The following is a 22729-nucleotide window of genomic DNA, read 5'->3' as shown; positions in this document are numbered from 1 at the left end:
TTAGCTGCGTAACAAATTACCGCATTTAATGTTGACACCAATCTCTCATCTGTACCCTGAAAACATCCACTCTTTTTGGGAGTTCTCCTGATTTAACTCAGTTTCGTCTCATCTAGCATTGCCGTATGGATCAACATTAACTCATCACAAAATTTCTAATATCAACAGTGCAAGTGGCCGTTCTCCGTTCTCATTGAAAGCGCTTTCATCGATGGACAGTGAACCAGCTATAACGAAGTGAGTGACTTTATTTATTTTTCCTTTTTTGTTTGTTTTGATCTGGTATTCGGATTATCATCATCATCATCAGAGTGACCAACATTTTGTTTCCCTTTAGTTTGTGAATCAAATTATTGCACAGTAACCATTGTGATTAAGTCGTATAAATAGTTTAATCTACCTTTTTTAGAGATTTATTTAAGAAATGTTAGTCACCCTAAGTCAAGCCTATGTTTTGATGCCGAATATCAGATGTTTTTTTTTTGAGATCCTCGAACTTTGCACATACGGAAACTAAATGTACACGAATTGGGATCTTTCTCCAATTAACTCTGTTGCATGGAGATAGATTTCACTCAATTTACTCTATCTTTCACTTTTAAGTTTTATATTTACTTTCTTTTCTTTAATATCAATTTTTTTTATATACCCACTTGGGTTTAAAATATTATTATTCTCATATTATTACTATTTCTTAAATATAATTTATATATTAAGCAGATATTATCTATATTAAGTTTTTTTGAGATGGTTGCCTCATCTTCTTCCTTTTCATTGTTCTTAAAACAATTATTAGATCATGGTGCGATCATATCTATAAGACAAGTTTTGCGATCCACTTCTGGATATTTATGTAATTGAATTTCTCTGTTAAAATATATCAATATGAGTTGTGAGTAAATTTCAAACCCCATCTGTTTGATTCCATAAGGGTAAGCTTGTATTTGGCGCTATAGGGGTCATAACTGAAATCATATGAAAATGGATTGTTTCGACCATGGATGGGAGGGCATAGTTGACAACAGAACAGCTCGTTGTCCAAGTCACTTGTTTTGGTTTCCCTTTTCCTTTTTTTCTCCTAACAGCTCTCTGATGTTGGAAAACTTCCATCATGGCTGACTCTTTCTTATTTTCACTATGGAAACTCACCTCTGTTTCCGTTTTACTTCTTTCTACTTTGTCCGTTTCCTGTCGGATTCTCTATCCGTTTCCCCTTTTCATGATGTCTTTAAATAGCACGCATACTAATGAGATGAATTTGTTCTTGGCATATTGAGATAATTGGCAATTGGAGCACACTGAACCCCCCCCCAACGACGAGTGCGAAGGCCGGAGTGAAAGTGCCTGCTGGTGCTTTGAGTATTGCCTGTGTAACATCGATCTCTTTTGGCAACAGCTGTATGCTACAGAATAAATTAAATGGCGCCCATACGTAGAGCCCAAACTAAATTTATCAGAAACTTTATGTTTATAATGTCACCTGGCTTTATGCTAACTATAGTTTGGCTTTGATTTTTTTGTTTTTCTTCTTCAATTTCCATTTTCAATATTTTTTTCCCGAGATACAGTATGATAACCTGGATATTGGTTATGGTCATTTTTAATCCTAAGCCAACCAGTTGTCATATTTGTTTCTACTCTGTGTGTCTTATAATTAGTGTTGTTCGGTTATAGCCGTGTTTGATTAGGAATTCAGTTTCTGGATGTTACTAAGCTAGAACTGACCACGAGCAAAAGGATTTAACTTAATAACACTATTCTTACTCTTTTGGATTTATAGCGTACGAACGTTTATACCATGGAATATTACATTTATCTTTCAATCTATTTTTTTTACTATTAATTCTTTTTGAAACCATAACGAATGATAAATCAAATACAAGCTTTGCCCAATTCTTAGGGATTCGAACAGATGGGGTACAGAATATAGTTGTGTTATACCAATTTTGTTTGGCTTTATGCATTTTGAAAACACCAAATATCTTACTAATATTGGATATAACATATTGTAGTATACTGTCTAAACAAGAAGTGATTGTTTCTTGTTGTTTTTCTTCCACCGAAGAACATATGTACGTTAGCAAATAGGACATAATTTTTCTTTGCAAATTTTTATATAATCATCCAACTTTGAAACGTTAAGAAGGATACAATTTCGGATTGGATAGTGCGGAATTTGTTGTACACTTTGTACATGGGGGTTTTAAACTTACCAAACATATAAATTTTCTTTTCGTATTTTAATTTTGTCGTTTATTCGAGTTTTAATAGCGGTTATTTTCCTTGTGTATTTTGGGGGATAACTTGATTCATTTGGTATTCTGTTGCACAATCCCGTTTAGTATTAGCTGAAAAGTTGATTCTATAGGGTTTTGATCCTCAGTGTATTACGTTTCAGAAACCATACTTCTTGATTTTTTGCTAATTTTCAAGCGGACCTGGTACTTGTTGGTTTTAGCAACAATCGTTCATTTGGGTTTTGATATTGTTTGAGTTTTCCCCTTCTTTGGGTGTTTTGAGGTCGACATGTCACAAGAGACTTCTAAGGTTGGTGTACCACTTGAAGCTAGTGGCGAGGTTCAGGTAACTTGTGGAGCTTGTGCTACCCTTATAGTGCATAAGTCGCATCTTCAGAAAACAAATTGTGGTCACTGCTTCCATAAGGCATGTTTATCTCAGAGCATGAAGACTCGGCCTTATTGCCCAGTGTGTAATGCTCGTGTGTTAAGTGAGGGCCCGGGTCCATCGAGTATGACAACAAGATCACAGGCAAAGGGTCATACCCCTCAGCCAACCGCATCAAGTAATTCTGAAAATCAAACAGATTCTGCGGCAAATGATGACGCAAATGCCACAGCTTGTCCTGATGATATACAGGGCATGATTTCGTCAGCGGTTGCATCTCAGCAGGATAAGTTATTGGCTACTCTAAGTGACCGGATAGCCAGGTTAGTTGAAAGTAGCATAGATACAAGATTCTCACTTATGAATTTGAACTCTCAATCTGGCTCTCTTACCATCGGTAGAGGAAAGGACATTTCGAGAAATGCTGGGGATTCCTTTAAATACTCCTGGTGGTCAAGCAACCAATAATACAAGCCTGTCCGGACCTTCAACTTCTAGAACAGTAGTTTCAAATAACAGTTCTGCATCCGATCTAAACTCAAGGCCAGATAAGGTACTCCATATTATTGCCAATTGGAAATTAAAGTTCACTGGCAACTCGAATAGTCTGTCCATTGAAAATTTTATATATAGAGTCGAAGCATTGACCCTGCAAACGCTGCATGGAGATTTTGAGCTCTTGTGCCGAAATGCAAGCTCTTTATTCGAAGGTAAGGCGGCCGATTGGTTTTGGCGGTATCATAGATCTGTGCCATTGGTTTCCTGGAATGCGTTGTGTATTGCGTTGAAACAGCAATACAGCGATTCAAGGACAGACATCGATCTGAGGGAAATGATCAGGGATAGGAAACAAAACCGAGGGGAAAGCTTCGATTGTTTTTATGAGTCGGTTGTTGAGTTGACAGACAGGTTAAAGGAGCCTTTGTCAGAGAATATGCTCGTAGAGACTTTGCGCAGGAACCTTTTACAGGAGATCCAACACGAGATTCTTAATATCAAGATCAATACACTGTCAGAACTTAGGAATATTTGTAGAAAGAGGGAGATTTTTATGCAGGACATGCGGAGGAAGCATGTCATGCCATTTGTGAAGCCATTGACAGGACCGAAGCGGGTATCGGAACTAGAAGGTGTAGAATCTGAGGAAGGTCTAGGGTTGCAAGATGGTCTGAATGACGAAGTGGCTGCACTTAGCCTAATTTGCTGGAACTGTCGTCAAACGGGGCACAGATATCAGGACTGCCTTTCCGACAGGACTGTGTTTTGCTATGGCTGCGGAACTCCTAACGTATACAAGCCCAATTGTGCAAAGTGTCACCCAAAAAACGATCGGATGGGTGCACAGAAGAGTGCACCAATACAAGGAAGTGTGAAGGATTTGGAAAGGAATTAAGGATATTGAAGAGGCGAAAGGAAGTTGTAGAAGATAAGCAGGCAGGATGTTTGGATTGTGACTTGACTCTGAATGATGTACAAGTGGATCCTAGAGCTAATGCCAAGATAAGGATCACTAAACCATTTCACATTCGTTTGAAAGAATACTATGATGTCAGGAACAGAATTTTTAACGGCGGGAAGAAGTCGAGCAGATCAGCGAGTAGGGTGCGTGAATTTTGGGGGAAAGTTCGGAGATTTCGACGAAATTTTGTTTGCTCTGTCCTTGACAAACCTTCTGATGTGAGGCCGTATGCGGAAGTGGTCCTCTTTGGTAGAAAGATTTTAGGGTTGTTGGACACCGGCGCCTCCCTAAGCTGCATAGGTTCGAAAACTGCGGAAAATTACTTGAAATCTGGTGACCCATATAAAAGATTGAACTCATGTATTAAAACCGCTGATGGAACTAGTCAGAAAGTAGAGGGATTTGTTGAGACTAATGTTGTGTTTAAAGGAATAGAGAGGCCCATTACGATATTTATTATACCTAGTTTGGAAAGAGATTTATTTTTAGGGATAGGTTTCTGGAGGTTGTTCGATCTGCTACCCGCAGGGTTAATAACAAGGGATTATGTGTCAGACAACATGTCCTCTCGGAAATCGCTCCGAAAATACAGGTATCAGACATTCAGCGACATCTTTTGGGTCAGGTCATTGAGTTGTTTCCTTCGTTTTCCAAACAGGGTTTAGGTAAAACGAACATTATTCAGCATTCCATTAACACTGGGTCCGCGAAACCTATTAAACAGCGACACTTCCCAGTATCCCCTGCAGTAGAGAAATTAATTTATGTTGAATTAGATAGGATGCTAGATTTATGTGTTATAGAGGAATCGAATAGTGCGTGGTCTTCGCCGGTAGTCTTGCACAGGAAGCCTGGCAAGAACAGACTTTGTCTAGACAGCCGGAAATTAAATGCTGTGACGGTAGGTGACGCATATCCTTTGCCTCATATCGATGGGATATTGAGTCGTCTACCAAAAGCACAGTACATTACGGCTTTAGACCTCAAGGATGCCTTTTGGCAAATCCCCTTAGACCCGGAATCTCGAGAGAAGACGGCATTCACCGTTCCTGGGAGGCCGTTGTATCACTACACCGTTATGCCCTTTGGATTATGCAATGCTCCGCAAACCATGTCCAGGCTAATGGATAAAGTGATACCACCGACTCTCAGGACGGAGGTGTTTGTTTACCTCGACGATCTGTTGATCATTTCGGATTCATTTGAAAGGCATCTCGAGGTTCTTAAGCTTGTAGCTCGAAGGATAAAGGAATCAGAATTAACTATTAACGTAGAGAAAAGTAACTTTTGCGTATCGGAAGTTAAGTATTTAGGCTATTTAGTCGGAAATGGAGTCATTCGTACGGATCCTGAGAAAGTTTCCGCAATAACGGATTTTCCAGTTCCTCAGACTGTAAAACAAGTGCGTAGATTTCTGGGGATGACAGGCTGGTATCGCAAATTCATAAGAGATTATGCGTCGATTGACACTCCTTTGTCCGATCTTACTAAAGTAAAACGTAAATTAATTTATGTTGAATTAGATAGGATGCTAGATTTATGTGTTATAGAGGAATCGAATAGTGCGTGGTCTTCGCCGGTAGTCTTGCACAGGAAGCCTGGCAAGAACAGACTTTGTCTAGACAGCCGGAAATTAAATGCTGTGACGGTAGGTGACGCATATCCTTTGCCTCATATCGATGGGATATTGAGTCGTCTACCAAAAGCACAGTACATTACGGCTTTAGACCTCAAGGATGCCTTTTGGCAAATCCCCTTAGACCCGGAATCTCGAGAGAAGACGGCATTCACCGTTCCTGGGAGGCCGTTGTATCACTACACCGTTATGCCCTTTGGATTATGCAATGCTCCGCAAACCATGTCCAGGCTAATGGATAAAGTGATACCACCGACTCTCAGGACGGAGGTGTTTGTTTACCTCGACGATCTGTTGATCATTTCGGATTCATTTGAAAGGCATCTCGAGGTTCTTAAGCTTGTAGCTCGAAGGATAAAGGAATCAGAATTAACTATTAACGTAGAGAAAAGTAACTTTTGCGTATCGGAAGTTAAGTATTTAGGCTATTTAGTCGGAAATGGAGTCATTCGTACGGATCCTGAGAAAGTTTCCGCAATAACGGATTTTCCAGTTCCTCAGACTGTAAAACAAGTGCGTAGATTTCTGGGGATGACAGGCTGGTATCGCAAATTCATAAGAGATTATGCGTCGATTGACACTCCTTTGTCCGATCTTACTAAAGTAAAACGTAAATTAATTTATGTTGAATTAGATAGGATGCTAGATTTATGTGTTATAGAGGAATCGAATAGTGCGTGGTCTTCGCCGGTAGTCTTGCACAGGAAGCCTGGCAAGAACAGACTTTGTCTAGACAGCCGGAAATTAAATGCTGTGACGGTAGGTGACGCATATCCTTTGCCTCATATCGATGGGATATTGAGTCGTCTACCAAAAGCACAGTACATTACGGCTTTAGACCTCAAGGATGCCTTTTGGCAAATCCCCTTAGACCCGGAATCTCGAGAGAAGACGGCATTCACCGTTCCTGGGAGGCCGTTGTATCACTACACCGTTATGCCCTTTGGATTATGCAATGCTCCGCAAACCATGTCCAGGCTAATGGATAAAGTGATACCACCGACTCTCAGGACGGAGGTGTTTGTTTACCTCGACGATCTGTTGATCATTTCGGATTCATTTGAAAGGCATCTCGAGGTTCTTAAGCTTGTAGCTCGAAGGATAAAGGAATCAGAATTAACTATTAACGTAGAGAAAAGTAACTTTTGCGTATCGGAAGTTAAGTATTTAGGCTATTTAGTCGGAAATGGAGTCATTCGTACGGATCCTGAGAAAGTTTCCGCAATAACGGATTTTCCAGTTCCTCAGACTGTAAAACAAGTGCGTAGATTTCTGGGGATGACAGGCTGGTATCGCAAATTCATAAGAGATTATGCGTCGATTGACACTCCTTTGTCCGATCTTACTAAAGTAAAACGTAAATTAATTTATGTTGAATTAGATAGGATGCTAGATTTATGTGTTATAGAGGAATCGAATAGTGCGTGGTCTTCGCCGGTAGTCTTGCACAGGAAGCCTGGCAAGAACAGACTTTGTCTAGACAGCCGGAAATTAAATGCTGTGACGGTAGGTGACGCATATCCTTTGCCTCATATCGATGGGATATTGAGTCGTCTACCAAAAGCACAGTACATTACGGCTTTAGACCTCAAGGATGCCTTTTGGCAAATCCCCTTAGACCCGGAATCTCGAGAGAAGACGGCATTCACCGTTCCTGGGAGGCCGTTGTATCACTACACCGTTATGCCCTTTGGATTATGCAATGCTCCGCAAACCATGTCCAGGCTAATGGATAAAGTGATACCACCGACTCTCAGGACGGAGGTGTTTGTTTACCTCGACGATCTGTTGATCATTTCGGATTCATTTGAAAGGCATCTCGAGGTTCTTAAGCTTGTAGCTCGAAGGATAAAGGAATCAGAATTAACTATTAACGTAGAGAAAAGTAACTTTTGCGTATCGGAAGTTAAGTATTTAGGCTATTTAGTCGGAAATGGAGTCATTCGTACGGATCCTGAGAAAGTTTCCGCAATAACGGATTTTCCAGTTCCTCAGACTGTAAAACAAGTGCGTAGATTTCTGGGGATGACAGGCTGGTATCGCAAATTCATAAGAGATTATGCGTCGATTGACACTCCTTTGTCCGATCTTACTAAAGTAAAACGTAAATTCGTTTGGACTGAGGAAGCTCAGAATTCGTTTGAAGCCTTAAAGTCCCACTAGAGCACCGCTCCGGTTCTACATAGTCCAGACTTCACAAAGCCTTTTTATATACATTGTGATGCGAGTAGAACGGGGATAGGAGGAGTATTGGTGCAGAAGGATGCGGAGGGTGAAGAGTTTCCAATCGCCTTTATGTCGAAGAAACTCAATCAAGCCCAACGCAACTACTCAGTCACCGAACAAGAATGCTTGGTAGCAATGCTTAGCATTAAAAAATTCAGAGCATACGTAGAAGGACATGAGTTCACGGTTATCACTGACCATGCGTCATTGAAGTGGCTCATGTCCCAAAACGATCTCAGCACTCCGTTAGCTCGGTGGGCATTAAAGCTTCAATGTTATAAATTCAAGATCGAACATCGTAGTGGCAGTTTAAATATTGTTCCGGACGCCCTTTCCAGAGTGAATTCTGGTGATCTTTCCGCATTGAGTTTGGATAATCAGTCTGTTTTGGAAGTTAATAGTGGGTTATTTGTGGACTTAAATTCAACAAAACTTTGTACAAGATTCGTAAGTTTTATTATTGGCCGAATATGGTAGTGGATGTTAGGGATTTCATAAACGACTGCGAAGTGTGTAAGGCAAGTAAACATCCGAATCAACCCTTAAGACCACCCTTAGGTAAGACCACTGAATCGCAACGGTTTTTTCCAGAAGATCTATATAGATTTTCTCGGTCCTTATCCTAGATCTAGATCTGGTAATGTGGGGATATTTGTGGTACTGGACCATTTTAGTAAATTTCCTTTCTTGAAGGCAATAAAAAAGTTTACTTCGGAGGTTGTAGTTAGTTATTTAGAATCAGAGTTATTTCATACCTATGGGGTCCCGGAGACGATTGTTTCGGACAATGGGTCCCAGTTCCGGTCGGATGCTTTCAGTCAGCTTATGAGGAGGTATAACATAAATCATATTTTCATGGCGGTACATGCGCCTCAGGCCAATGCCTCCGAACGGGTAAATAGGTCGATTTTGGCTGCAATAAAGTCCTATGTATCTCCGGATCCGAAGGATTGGGATAGTCTGCTGAGTAGTGTTGCCTGTGCATTAAGATCTACCGTTCATTCAGCAGTTGGGACTTCGCCTTATTTTCTAGCGTTTGGACAACATATGATAACTAATGCGTCAACATATCCGGTTCTGCGGCAGCTGCAGCTACTGGAGGATAGAACTGTAAGTTTTAGCAGAAACGATTCCTTGGCTATTATGGCTAATAAGGCCAGGGATATTATGAACAGGCAGTTTGAAAGGAATGAGCGGAATTACAATCTTCGGTCCAGAGAGGTGACATACCATGAGGGCCAAGAAGTGTTCCGTCGAAACTTTAAACAGAGCAATTTCGAACAGGGCTATAACGCCAAGATAGCTCCAACATTTCTCAAAGCCCGCATCAGACGAAAGCTGGGAAACAGTTATTATGAACTCGAGTACCTGAGAGGCAATCTGGTAGGGGTCTTCCACGGCAAGGACATTCGTCAGTGATAAATCTGGCTGCAAGCGGAATCAGGTTGGGTGCCTTTTACCCCCAACTTTGATTTTGGCAGGGGGAATTTGTAGTGGCGCTTGCACCAGTAGCTTAGGGTGTTTTTGAATTTAACATTTCCGTTTCCTTAAATAACATGGAAGACAACGCCATCTATGTGTTTTTAGCATTTGATGGAGGAAATTACCTATCACATTGTTGACGTTTTCCCTGCATTTTCATCTTGATAGTTTTCTTTTCTTATTGGAATGGAAACCTAGCTTGGGGATCCTACCGAGGTGACAAGTGCCCGAATCTATAGGAGTTCGGCCATTTTTGCTGCATCATCCATTAGTGTTCGTTGTTAAAAGATTAAATTTTCTATAAATGCCGAAGTTGTTGTGTATTTCTAACCTTAAAAAAACGAAGTGTTAACTTTATTTGATTTAAAAACATATATAATATATATGTATTTTCTTTTGGCTTGAAGTCATCAAGCACTGATGTGAGTACTTTGATTTTACGGGAATATATTGCAATGAGAATATTTCAACTAAGGTTAACAAATGTTCTTAGATTTTTGGATGCACACACAACAATTCTGCCTTTGAATAACCAATCGTACATTATCCAATTATTTTTGATGTTTAATGCTGAAACATTGATGGTAATGATTGCTACTCTTTTCTTTTGAATTCATCTTCTAATCATTAATTTATCTGGCTTAGGTTTATTTGTGGTGATCAAAGCTTTTGGGTGAAAAGCAACGCACATAATCAATAGCTTTCGCCTCTCTCTCAATTTTTGTCACACCTCCTGTTTGTTGGACCGCATCAAATCAGTTTTTGTCGATCGTCGCAGTATGAACACGTATGATTTGCCAAAGTAGAACGCAAACGGGTTTTATACTTGATGGGAAGAAACGCATATCGTGGAGGAGTTGTGATTGCAAAAATCTAATCAGTGCCTATTTGAATTTGGTCCTTATAAAATTATAATTCGGGAATTCCTCCCGGTAAATTATGAATTATTGATGTGGACTTCCCCGGTTTTTACGTGGAATGTAAACTATAATGAAGAGTTTGGTGAAGACGTGCCTATAAACGAATAAAAATACTTTGGAAGCAGTGAAACCTATAATACCCGCTGTAGAATTATCAAAATTGTGAGAAAATTATAAGTCGATAATACAATAATTAAGTTTGCTTAAAATTGAGGTTAACTTCACAAGATTTATATCATAGTGCGCATGTAGATTATTACCTTCCATTTTATTTTTTCATTGTTGTTACAAATTTTAAAGAAGAGATCAACCAAAGTGCAAAAGATTTAATATAATATCCAGGAAGGGTGGATGGAGAGGAGACAAAAAAAGTCCCGTTGATTCGTGTACAGATCGCTAATCAACATAGTAACGCCATCAACAGTCCAGGTACAGAAAATTGACAATTAAGTTTAGTGATGATCATTAAGTGTATGATTTACAAGAATTATGTTGATTGGTGATCTTGCAGGCATAGGGCTGTTGTTACATTAATAAGTGTTGAGATAGTGCTAACAACATACCTCTGTTAGCTGCGTAACAAATTACCGCATTTAATGTTGACACCAATCTCTCATCTGTACCCTGAAAACATCCACTCTTTTTGGGAGTTCTCCTGATTTAACTCAGTTTCGTCTCATCTAGCATTGCCGTATGGATCAACATTAACTCATCACAAAATTTCTCATATCAACAGTGCAAGTGGCCGTTCTCCGTTCTCATTGAAAGCGCTTTCATCGATGGACAGTGAACCAGCTATAACGAAGTGAGTGACTTTATTTATTTTTCCTTTTTTTTTTTTTTTGTTTTGATCTGGTATTCGGATTATCATCATCATCATCATCAGAGTGACCAACATTTTGTTTCCCTTTCGCATTAGTTTGTGAATCAAATTATTGCACAGTAACCATTGTGATTAAGTCTTATAAATAGTTTAATCTACCTTTTTTTAGAGATTTATTTAAGAAATGTTAGTCACTCTAAGTCAAGCCTATGTTTTGATGCCCGAATATCAGATGTTTTTTTTTTTTTTGAGATCCTCGAACTTTGCACATACGGAAACTAAATGTACACGAATTGGGATCTTTCTCCAATTAACTCTGTTGCATGGAGATAGATTTCACTTAATTTACTCTATCTTTCACTTTTAAGTTTTATATTTACTTTCTTTTCTGTAATATCAATTTTTTTTATATACCCACTTGGGTTTAAAATATTATTATTCTCATATTATTACTATTTCTTAAATATAATTTATATATTAAGCAGATATTATCTATATTAAGTTTTTTTGAGATGGTTGCCTCATCTTCTTCCTTTTCATTGTTCTTAAAACAATTATTAGATCATGGTGCGATCATATCTATAAGACAAGTTTTGCGATCCACTTCTGGATATTTATGTAATTGAATTTCTCTGTTAAAATATATCAATATGAGTTGTGAGTAAATTTCAAAACCCATCTGTTTGATTCCATAAGGGTAAGCTTGTATTTGGCGCTATAGGGGTCATAACTGAAATCATATGAAAATGGATTGTTTCGACCATGGATGGGAGGGCATAGTTGACAACAGAACAGCTCGTTGTCCAAGTCACTTGTTTTGGTTTCCCTTTTCCTTTTTTTCTCCTAACAGCTCTCTGATGTTGGAAAACTTCCATCATGGCTGACTCTTTCTTATTTTCACTATGGAAACTCACCTCTGTTTCCGTTTTACTTCTTTCTACTTTGTCCGTTTCCTGTCGGATTCTCTATCCGTTTCCCCTTTTCATGATGTCTTTAAATAGCACGCATACTAATGAGATGAATTTGTTCTTGGCATATTGAGATAATTGGCAATTGGAGCACACTGCACCCCCCCCCCCAACGACGAGTGCGAAGGCCGGAGTGAAAGTGCGTGCTGGTGCTTTGAGTATTGCCTGTGTAACATCGATCTCTTTTGGCAACAGTTGTATGCTACATACCCGGTTACACTTAACAGGATTTAAATGGTTTCAAATGTCAACTCGATAGCGCAAAGGTCAAATAAGTCTTCATAAAGTGGGTTAACCCGGCAAAAAACTCTAATGTGACCCTGCTATAAAGGCATTTTAGTACATTTTTCATAATTTAATTACAAACAAACTATTAGAAGAATATAAACTATTTTGAATGCGAATTCCGATTTCTTGCTATAGACCTTGCATTTAGGTGAAAAATTAACTTTTTACATGGTTTAATAAGAAAGGTTAGCCAAAGCTTTATGTCAATTTAAATTTTTTTTCATTCGAGTATGCCTAAAACTTCAAAACAATATAAACAAACTGTGTATGTGTGTGTGGTGTTTGAATAATATGCCAAACAATTTTAAAAACATTAGAATTCAATGATTTTTAAAATTGTTTTTAAACCATTTGTATGGAAGAAATTGGGGAGATTTGCATTGAAACAATCAGTTTATCATATTCACAACTCGACTATGTGGAGAAAACTTAACTCTTCATTCATTTTTCGCGTTTTTTATAAAATGCTCAAAAAATGCATTGTAAACAAACCCACTTGTTGCTTTTATTTTGACGTTTTAGGAATTCAAGAAAAACAAGGGTTCTATAGATTTTTTTCATTTCAATCTACCTCTTTACTTATACCATGACTTTTTATATTTTCACCAAAAATACAAGCCTTAAATGACGCAAAACTTTTTTGTTTATTGTGCTTTCGGTTTTACATTGCACTGCATTTAGTAAATCCTGCAAAAGTTCTAATGTAAACACGACTTATGCCACATGCTAAAACGTTCACTAATTTATTTCCATTTTATAAATATATGTATATTATTTCTGTTACCGCCGCCACTGTTTATTTACCTTTCTTCTTATTTATGTTGTTTTATTAAATACGATCGCAACCTTGAATTTCATGTAGTCAATACACTTTTGCATTGATCTCTATTTATCTCTTTGTTGCCCTTTATTTATGTCGCCCTTTGCCTATGTGTATATACATACATGCATAAAGTAATAAGTATGTATGTTGTTATTGTTTAATAACGGCAATGTCTAATGGACGAAAACAAGTAGCTTCAAAGGGCAACGAAGAGATGGTAATAATTAGTTCGAATTTGAATACGCAGTGAACAAATTGTTTTTAAAGCGCCACAGTCCCTTTATTATTAATAAACATTTTAAGTGAAATTATTTCAAAGTGTTTTATTTGGAAGAGGGCGACTAAAAAAGTTGTTTTGCGTCTCGAACTCAACATTCTTTAAAAACAATTTAACTCTTTAAAAACAATTTAGTGAGAGTTCATTAGAACAAAAATAAAAATAATTTCGCGAGCTTGTTACAACTACCGCGGTTTCGGTAATAAATTTACAGGAAGTGTACAAGAGATTTTGTGTCACAAAACAATAAATTTAAAAGCCGTGAATAGCATCAAAGAACCGTGGGAAGAGTGTCGCACATAAAAAAAGGAATTATTTTCTGAAAAATAAAAAAATATTTTCTCAATAAAATAACAATAATTTTATATCGTGTTTCAACAATTTGACGACATGTCAGAAACCGATTTTAATTGCAACAAATGCGATTTAAAAGACACCGATCGTATGGTGCAATGCGATTCTTGTGACAAGTGGTTCCATTTCGAGTGTGTTAAAGTGGATAGCAACATTGAAAATGTAAGCTGGAGTTGTTCGTGCTGTGGTGACCAATCTGTGGCCCAAAGTAACGAGTGTGATGGATCGGAGCATATGCCAGCCGTAAATAATACCGCTGATTTCTCCGCCGGGAGGCAGGCTTCATCATCACCAGCCAATATGGCGCAAACTGGCACATCACAAAAACAACAACAAAAAGAAATGGATCCCGTTCTTGGAAAAGGTGCATATAAAAAGGCACATAATCCAAGTACAAGTAAACATGGCTCCAGTACAGTGTCGTCAGTACCAACAACTATGTCTCAAACGACAGTTATGCCACTGACAAAAACAACATCGACATATTCAAACAGTGTTAATAAAAATTTTCATAAAGACCGCCATTTTGAGAATTTCGGTAATTCTGACGTGGTTCCAAGGATTTGCCGAATTTTGATGGAAACCCAGAGGATTGGCCGTTGTTCATCAGTAATTTCAAAAATAGTACCGAGATTGCTGGTTACACTGATGGTGAAAATTTAATGCGTTTGCAGTCGTGTCTCCGTGGTCGTGCTAAAGAGTTGGTGAAAAGTAAATTGTTAATTCCTTCGATGGTGGGTGAAATTATCCAGACGTTGGAAATGTGTTTCGGTCGTCCTGAGCATATTTTAGATGGCATGATCGATAAAGCCGTGAAGATTCCACCATTGAAGGACAGACTGGATAGCATAATTGAATATGCTTTAACAATTAAAAATATTTGTTCTACAATGGAAGCGTGCGATATGAAGGCTCATTTAAATAATTCGATGTTAGTGAAGACATTAGTGGACAAATTGCCGAATAACCACAAATTAAGTTGGGCTATGCATCAAAAGGATTCTAATGTTCCTATAGTGAAAGTGTTTAGTGATTGGATTTACAACATAGCCGCTGCTGCCAGCCAAGTCGTGTCTCCAATAACAAGCAAGAAAGGAGCATCAGTGAATACACATCAGGATAGTGGCCCAAGGAAACCAACTTGTTTTTCGTGCAAAAGTGAAGCTCATAAAATCCAGAGTTGTGGTGAGTTTCAATCCCTAAATTTGGAAGCTAAATGGAAGATAGTGAAAGAAAACAAATTGTGTCGCCAGTGCCTAAATTCACATCGCAGAAAGTGTTTTTCCAATAAATTGTGTGAAATCGGTGGTTGTAAAGCAAAGCATCATCCATTGTTACATAATCATCAATCCTCATTGAATGCGAGTGCTAGTAATTTCGTGCCAACCGAACAAAGCCGAAGTGTAAATTCTCATCGTGACAGTGATAAAGAGAAGACATGTTTTAGAATTTTGCCGATTCGAGTTTTTTATGATGGTGGCTCAGTGACAACGTTTGCTCTTTTGGATGAAGGTTCTTCTGTGACCCTTATGGAGAAAGAATTCTTTAATAAGCTTGGAATTAAGGGCAAGAAGGAACCTCTGGAATTACGTTGGACAGGCAACACAACTCGTTCTGAAGATGACTCGGTGAAAATTAATATTGAAGTGTCTGGTGTCAAAGGTGATTCTCGTTTTATGCTGCACGATGTGAGAACAGTGGAGAATCTTGAACTGCCCAAGCAAACATTAAAATTTGAAGATGTTGTGAAATATAATCCACATTTAAAAGGATTGCCAGTCGAGTCATATGTCAACGCAAAGCCATTGATTTTAATTGGAGTTAATAATTGGCGTGTGGCTGTCCCAATGAAAATTCGTGAAGGTGGTTATAATCAATTTATTGCAACGAAGACTCGACTTGGATGGACACTTCAAGGTAGTGGCACAGATGTTGGTGAAAGAGCTTCGCTGAATATACATACTTGTGAATGTGAACACCGTTATGAAATCTTACATGATGAAGTAAAAGAATATTTTTCCCTGGATGTGTCTCAACCTAAAAATATACTGTCTACTGAAAATCAAAAGGCCATGCAGATTTTAGAAAACAACTGCGTAAAGAAAAATCAACAATTTGAAGTGAGTCTACTGTGGAAAGATAGTGATCCTCAATTACCTGATAGCTACAATGTCGCAGTTCATCGACTAAAGTGTCTCATGAGGAAGTTTAAGAAAAATCCTGAATTAAAGCAGACTATGCAGATGGAAATCGACAAGCTTCTCTCAAAAGGATACGCAAGGAAAGTTTTGGACTCCGAAATGAATAGTTATCCCGGTCGCACCTGGTATCTTCCAATTTTTGTGGCTCTTAACCCAAATAAGCCTGGAAAAGTTCGGCTAGTTTGGGATGCAGCAGCCAAATCCAATAATAAATCACTCAACGATTATTTGCTATGTGGTCCTGATTTGCTTACGTCACTCTTCAATGTTTTAATCGAATTCCGAGTTGGTCAAGTTGCAGTCTGTGGTGATATTGCTGAGATGTTTCATAGAATCAACGTCAGAGATGAAGACATGCACGCTCAACGTTTCTTGTGGTTCGAAAATGGCGAGGTAAACCAAATCAGTGTTTATGTGATGAAAGCGTTAACATTTGGAATCAGCTGTGCCCCATGTATTGCTCATTTTGTGCGCAACAAGAACGCAGACGACTTTCGTGAAAATTATCCCAGAGCAGTTAAGGCGGTTGAGTCGTATCACTACATGGATGATTTTATCGACAGTGTGCAAAGTGAAGAAGAAGAAGTGGAATTGGGTGCCCTCAAAATTGAATCCAGCTGATTTTGCGACGAAAATTGGGTCCTGTAATGAAGATTTGTGGTTCCATGGTCCTAAGTTCCTTGAAGAAGATGAATGTTCTTGGCCGAAAAGTCCTGTATTAGCACAAACCAATGAAGAGGTACGTAATTGTCTGTTGCATATTTCGAAATCACATACGTTCACCATAAATGTTGAGTATTTTTCATGCTGGAGACGACTTTATAAAGCGCTGTCGCTATTTCTACTTTATATGGAGAAGTTAAAGTCCGTGGTTCGTAGCTGCAAATTACCAGAAAATGGGAGATTCGAATGTGTCCAGAAAGCCAAACTTATTTTGTACAAAAATTCCCAGAAGAGCAGTTTTCCTGATGAAATATGGTGCCTCAAGAATAACAAGCCAATAGGAAAAAGCAGCAAATTGAAGCCAATGAATATCTATTTAGACGAAAATGAAGTTTTACGTGTCTCAGGAAGAGCTGAGATGTTAAGTTGCAACAATGCAATAATTTTACCCAATGGCCATCACGTAACATTTTTAGTGGTTCAATTTTTCCACCAAAAATTTCATCACTGTATGCATGAAGCAGTGATGTCAAATATTAAATCCGAATTCTACATCCCCAGATTAAGAGCACTTTATAAGAGTGTACGAAGAAAGTGTCAAGAATGCAAAAATTTAGCAGCAACACCATGTCCACCTCAAATGGCAGCATTACCGTCAGCCCGAGTATCCAGTTTTGAACGTCCATTTACTTACGTCGGAATTGACTTCTTTGGCCCATTATATGTCACAGTCGGCAGGCACAAAGAAAAGAGATGGGGTGTTCTGTTTACATGTTTAACGGTACGTGCTATTCACATCGAAGTGGCTCATAGTCTTGACACCAGTTCCTGCATAATGTGCATTCAAAATTTCATAAGTCGTCGTGGCTCTCCCAGAGAAATTTTTACCGACAACGGAACAAATTTTAAGTCTGTTGAAAGAATGCTCCAAGAGGAAAGACAGCATTTAGAGTTCATGAAGATGTGTTCCAAATATGATTTTATCAAGTGGAGATTCAACCCTCCAGCGGCTCCGCATATGGGCGGTGCATGGGAACGTTTAATACGTTCAGTTAAATCCATCCTGTACTCAATGTGTCCAGCCTTTAAATTTAACGACGAAACCCTGCGATGTGCCCTATATGAAGTTGAGTTTATCATTAATTCTCGCCCGTTAACATTTGTGGCCCTGGATACTGTTGAAGACGACGCACTAACACCTAATCATTTATTATTGGGCTCGGCAGCAGGGCAGAAACCTCTTTGTGAATACGACTACGATCTAAGACAACGATGGCATCAAACCCAACAATTTGCAAATAACTTCTGGAGAAGATGGGTACGTGAATATGGACCGATGTTGGTACGAAGAAGCAAGTGGTTCGAAAAAGTTCCACCACCAACTGTCGGAGATGTCGTAATTATAGTTGACGATACACTACCTCGCAACAAGTGGCCCAAAGGTATGGTAACCGAGTTATTTGCAGCAAAAGATGGTCAAGTTCGAAGCGTCAATGTTAGAACCAGTTCCAGCGAGTACGAAAGACCAGTAACCAAAATAGCAGTCCTGGACGTCGGTATTAAGAAGGATGACAGTAAGCTCAAGAGGCCCTAGTTCGCTTACGAAGGGGGGAATGTTACCGCCGCCACTGTTTATTTACCTTTCTTCTTATTTATGTTGTTTTATTAAATACGATCGCAACCTTGAATTTCATGTAGTCAATACACTTTTGCATTGATCTCTATTTATCTCTTTGTTGCCCTTTATTTATGTCGCCCTTTGCCTATGTGTATATACATACATGCATAAAGTAATAAGTATGTATGTTGTTATTGTTTAATAACGGCAATGTCTAATGGACGAAAACAAGTAGCTTCAAAGGGCAACGAAGAGATGGTAATAATTAGTTCGAATTTGAATACGCAGTGAACAAATTGTTTTTAAAGCGCCACAGTCCCTTTATTATTAATAAACATTTTAAGTGAAATTATTTCAAAGTGTTTTATTTGGAAGAGGGCGACTAAAAAAGTTGTTTTGCGTCTCGAACTCAACAATTTCTATAAAAGAGGGATTAGAATACAAGAATAGAAGAAAGTGCGTTGTTTTGTCGCAAATTGTGTATGCACATTATCAATAAGAAGTTAACAGCACAAAGTGGATGGCGAAGAAGAAGAATTTGGCGCAAATTTTGACCACCAGTTGGAAACCAGAAAATTGGAAACTTTGTTCTCCAAAAAACTGACCTGGAACATATGGAGTATGCCAAAATACTCATAAGGACTCCCTCTTTCATATTCCGTTGAGACTTTTGTGTACGTTTTTATATTATGGCTTCCAGAGTCAATTTTCTGTGTTGACCACCAGTTGGAAACCAGAAAATTGGAAATTTTGATCTACAAAAAAACTGACCTGGAACATATGGAGTATGCCAAAATGCTCATAAGGACTCCCTCTTTCATATTCCGTTGAGACTTTTGTGTACGTTTTTATATTATGGCTTCCAGAGTCAATTTTCTGTGTTGACCACCAGTTGGAAACCAGAAAATTGGAAACTTTGTTCTACAAAAAACTGACCTGGAACATATGGAGTATGCCAAAATTCTCATAAGGACTCCCTCTTTCATATTCCGTTGAGACTTTTGTGTACGTTTTTATATTGTGGCTTCCAGAGCCAATTTTCAGTCCTGACCACCAGTTGGAAACCAGAAAATTGGAAACTTTGTTCTACAAAAAACTGACCTGAAACATATGGAGTATTCCAAAATGCTCATAAGGACTCCCTCTTTCATATTCCGTTGAGACTTTTGTGTACGTTTTTATATTGTGGCTTCCACAGCCAATTTTCTGTCCTGACCACCAGTTGGAAACCAGAAAATTGAAATCTTTGTTCCACAAAAAACTAACCTGGAACATATGGAGTATGCCAAAATGCTCATAAGGACTCCCTCTTTCATATTCCGTTGAGACTTTTGTGTACGTTTTTATATTGTGGCTTCCAGAGCCAATTTTCTGTCCTGACCACCAGTTGGAAACCAGAAAATTGGAAACTTTGTTCTACAAAAAACTGACCTGGAACATATGGAGTATGCCGAAATGCTCATAAGGACTCCCTCTTTCATATTCCGTTGAGACTTTTGTATACGTTTTTATATTGTGGCTTCCAGAGCCAATTTTCTGTTCTGACCACCAGTTGGAAACCAGAAAATTTGAAACTTTGTTCTACAAAAAACTGACCTGGAACATATGGAGTATGCCAAAATGCTTATAAGGACTCCCTCTTTCATATTCCGTTGAGAATTTTGTGTACGTTTTTATATTGTGGCTTCCAGAGTCAATTTTCTGTGTTGACCACCAGTTGGAAACCAGAAAATTGGAAATTTTGATCTACAAAAAAACTGACCTGGAACATATGGAGTATGCCAAAATGCTCATAAGGACTCCCTCTTTCATATTCCGTTGAGACTTTTGTGTACGTTTTTATATTATGGCTTCCAGAGTCAATTTTCTGTGTTGACCACCAGTTGGAAACCAGAAAATTGGAAATTTTGATCTACAAAAAACTGACCTGGAACATATGGAGTATGCCAAAATGCTCATAAGGACTCCCTCTTTCATATTCCGTTGAGACTTTTGTGTACGTTTTTATATTGTGGCTTCCAGAGCCAATTTTCAGTCCTGACCACCAGTTGGAAACCAGAAAATTGGAAACTTTGTTCTACAAAAAACTGACCTGAAACATATGGAGTATGCTAAAATGCTCATAAGGACTCCCTCTTTCATATTCCGTTGAGACTTTTGTGTACGTTTTTATATTGTGGCTTCCAGAGCCAATTTTCTGTCCTGACCACCAGTTGGAAACCAGAAAATTGGAAACTTTGTTCTACAAAAAACTGACCTGGAACATATGGAGTATGCCAAAATGCTCATAAGGACTCCCTCTTTCATATGCCGTTGAGACTTTTGTGTACGTTTTTATATTGTGGCTTCCAGAGCCAATTTTCTGTCCTGACCACCAGTTGGAAACCAGAAAATTGGAAACTTTGTTCTACAAAAAACTGACCTGGAACATATGCAGTATGCCAAAATGCTCATAAGGACTCCTTCTTTCATATTCCGTTGAGACTTTTGTGTACGTTTTTATATTGTGGCTTCCAGAGCCAATTTTCTGTCCTGACCACCAGTTGGAAACCAGAAAATTGAAAACTTTGTTCCACAAAAAACTAACCTGGAACATATGGAGTATGCCAAAATGCTCATAAGGACTCCCTCTTTCATATTCCGTTGAGACTTTGTGTACGTTTTTATATTGTGGCTTCCAGAGCCAATTTTCTGTCCTGACCACCAGTTGGAAACCATAAAATTGGAAATTTTGTTCTACAAAAAACTGACATGGAACATATGGAGTATGCCAAAATGCTCATAAGGACTCCCTCTTTCATATTCCGTTGAGACTTTTGTGTACGTTTTTATATTGTGGCTTCCAGAGCCAATTTTCTGTGTTGACCACGGAAACCAGAAAATTGGAAACTTTGTTCTACAAAAAACTGACCTGGAACATATGGAGTATGCCAAAATGCTCGTGAGGACTCCTTCTTTCCTTTTATTTATAGTTTCTTGTGTACGTTTATACATTGGAGCTTATTTTTTAATTAATAAATAAATTAAATTTTTATATTCGTAGCTATTTTTCGTCCCCACAGTTGAAAAAAACGTATTAAATGCTAATTTTGGGCGTTCTGTGTCACCCTGTATTTTTCGATAACTTGTTATCGTTGCTAACTTTCGTTGCTAATGTCATGTTCACACGAGCGTTTCAATTACATTGTTCGCCTGTCGAACGACGTACACGAATTTACCCGTTTCCACGACACCATTCGTAATTAACAGAAACATAAACAAAATTTCCTTCATTTTTGTTTCCTTGTTTTCACGAAAATTTGAACCGAAAACACTTAAAATATACATTAAATGAGTAGGAAAAGCATGTTGAGGGTGTCAATAATGGGACGGAATTAACAAGTGGTCTGCGGTATAAAAAGAGGGGGGTGGTCAAGAGAGTCGTTGACAAAACTCCTAACCCTGTGATGGATCTTTTACGAAGCATTTTTCATAGGCAACGGACAGACAGGATGGTAAGGAAGCCATCGCCTGTACAGTCACCACCTTTATTCTGAAACAGGAGCAAAATTTTGGATTAGTTTATTAATTATCCAACTAGTTCAGTTAAGCGAGTCACAGTTAACCGGAGTCGACTGTACGGCTGGCATACATACACATACGAATGGTCTGGTTGCTTGGGAGTTGACTAATTTGACACCGTGAAAACAGGTGGGATGTATACTCTGTACGCACTCCAAGTTGTCTATAACCGTTCCAGGATGCGTAGGATAATCGAGGCTAGATGCAGGCAAGATATGGGGTATACGTGATGTTTAACATTGGGCTTTCAGCTAGGCATGGTGAAGGTTGATATGCCCAGTTACCATAACAGCACAGACTATGCTTGGTAGATTACCTTATAGATTAAGTAGATTTGCTTGGAAACGTTCGGGATAGGAGATTACACTGGGGGGCATATGGAAGACACACAGCTTTTCCTACGTGGCTCGCCGTTGTGCCGATCTAGAATTTCTCTGCGACAGCAGTTAGCGTATAGGTAAGAGCCTAGAAGGAGTGTGGTGCAATGCATATCAATAGTTGGTCACAGTTACGGACAGTACCTGGAATTCCGGTCTTGATTTCGTGGGAATACACAGGTCAGAATTTTGACACATTACAGTTGAGAGGCGTACTTTTGATAGTGGTAGTATGACTTTTTAATATATTGCAGAAGCGCCCGCAAGTCGATGCGAATAAATATGTTATCTCGAGAGGGCATATTGTCTTTTGTTCGTATATATATTCCCAGGGGAATATCAATTCTTTCTATTTTGTTTTATTGTTGGTAATTTGTCTCAGAATTTTCTAAATGCGTGTTGATACCACCAGTGCCAGGTGGTGGTAT

General features: G+C 38.6%; 1 protein-coding gene across 4 annotated transcripts in view; it reads right to left on the bottom strand.

The window, feature by feature from the left end:
• Window positions 1-22729, bottom strand: part of LOC141387395 (centromere/kinetochore protein zw10-like) — a 76146-nt gene extending 53417 nt beyond the window's left edge. The window contains exons 1-3 of one of the 4 annotated variants that reach the window (XM_073957023.1): window positions 22446-22728; window positions 21999-22389; window positions 21582-21895 (exon numbers count right to left, since the gene is read on the bottom strand). In XM_073957023.1, coding sequence (XP_073813124.1) covers window positions 21582-21690 — 109 coding nt within the window. In that variant the 5' untranslated portion in view covers window positions 21691-21895; window positions 21999-22389; window positions 22446-22728. Of the gene's footprint in view, window positions 1-21581; window positions 22390-22445 lie in introns of those variants that run through there. The other 3 variants (XR_012408557.1, XM_073957062.1, XM_073957030.1) reach the window with 3 other exon arrangements.

The sequence above is a fragment of the Musca autumnalis genome, unplaced genomic scaffold (assembly GCF_047663935.1).
Source record: "Musca autumnalis isolate F117 unplaced genomic scaffold, ASM4766393v1 scaffold_1, whole genome shotgun sequence".
In the NCBI taxonomy this organism is placed as follows: Eukaryota; Metazoa; Arthropoda; class Insecta; order Diptera; family Muscidae; genus Musca; species Musca autumnalis.
This window is presented reverse-complemented; position numbering and strand designations above follow the sequence as displayed.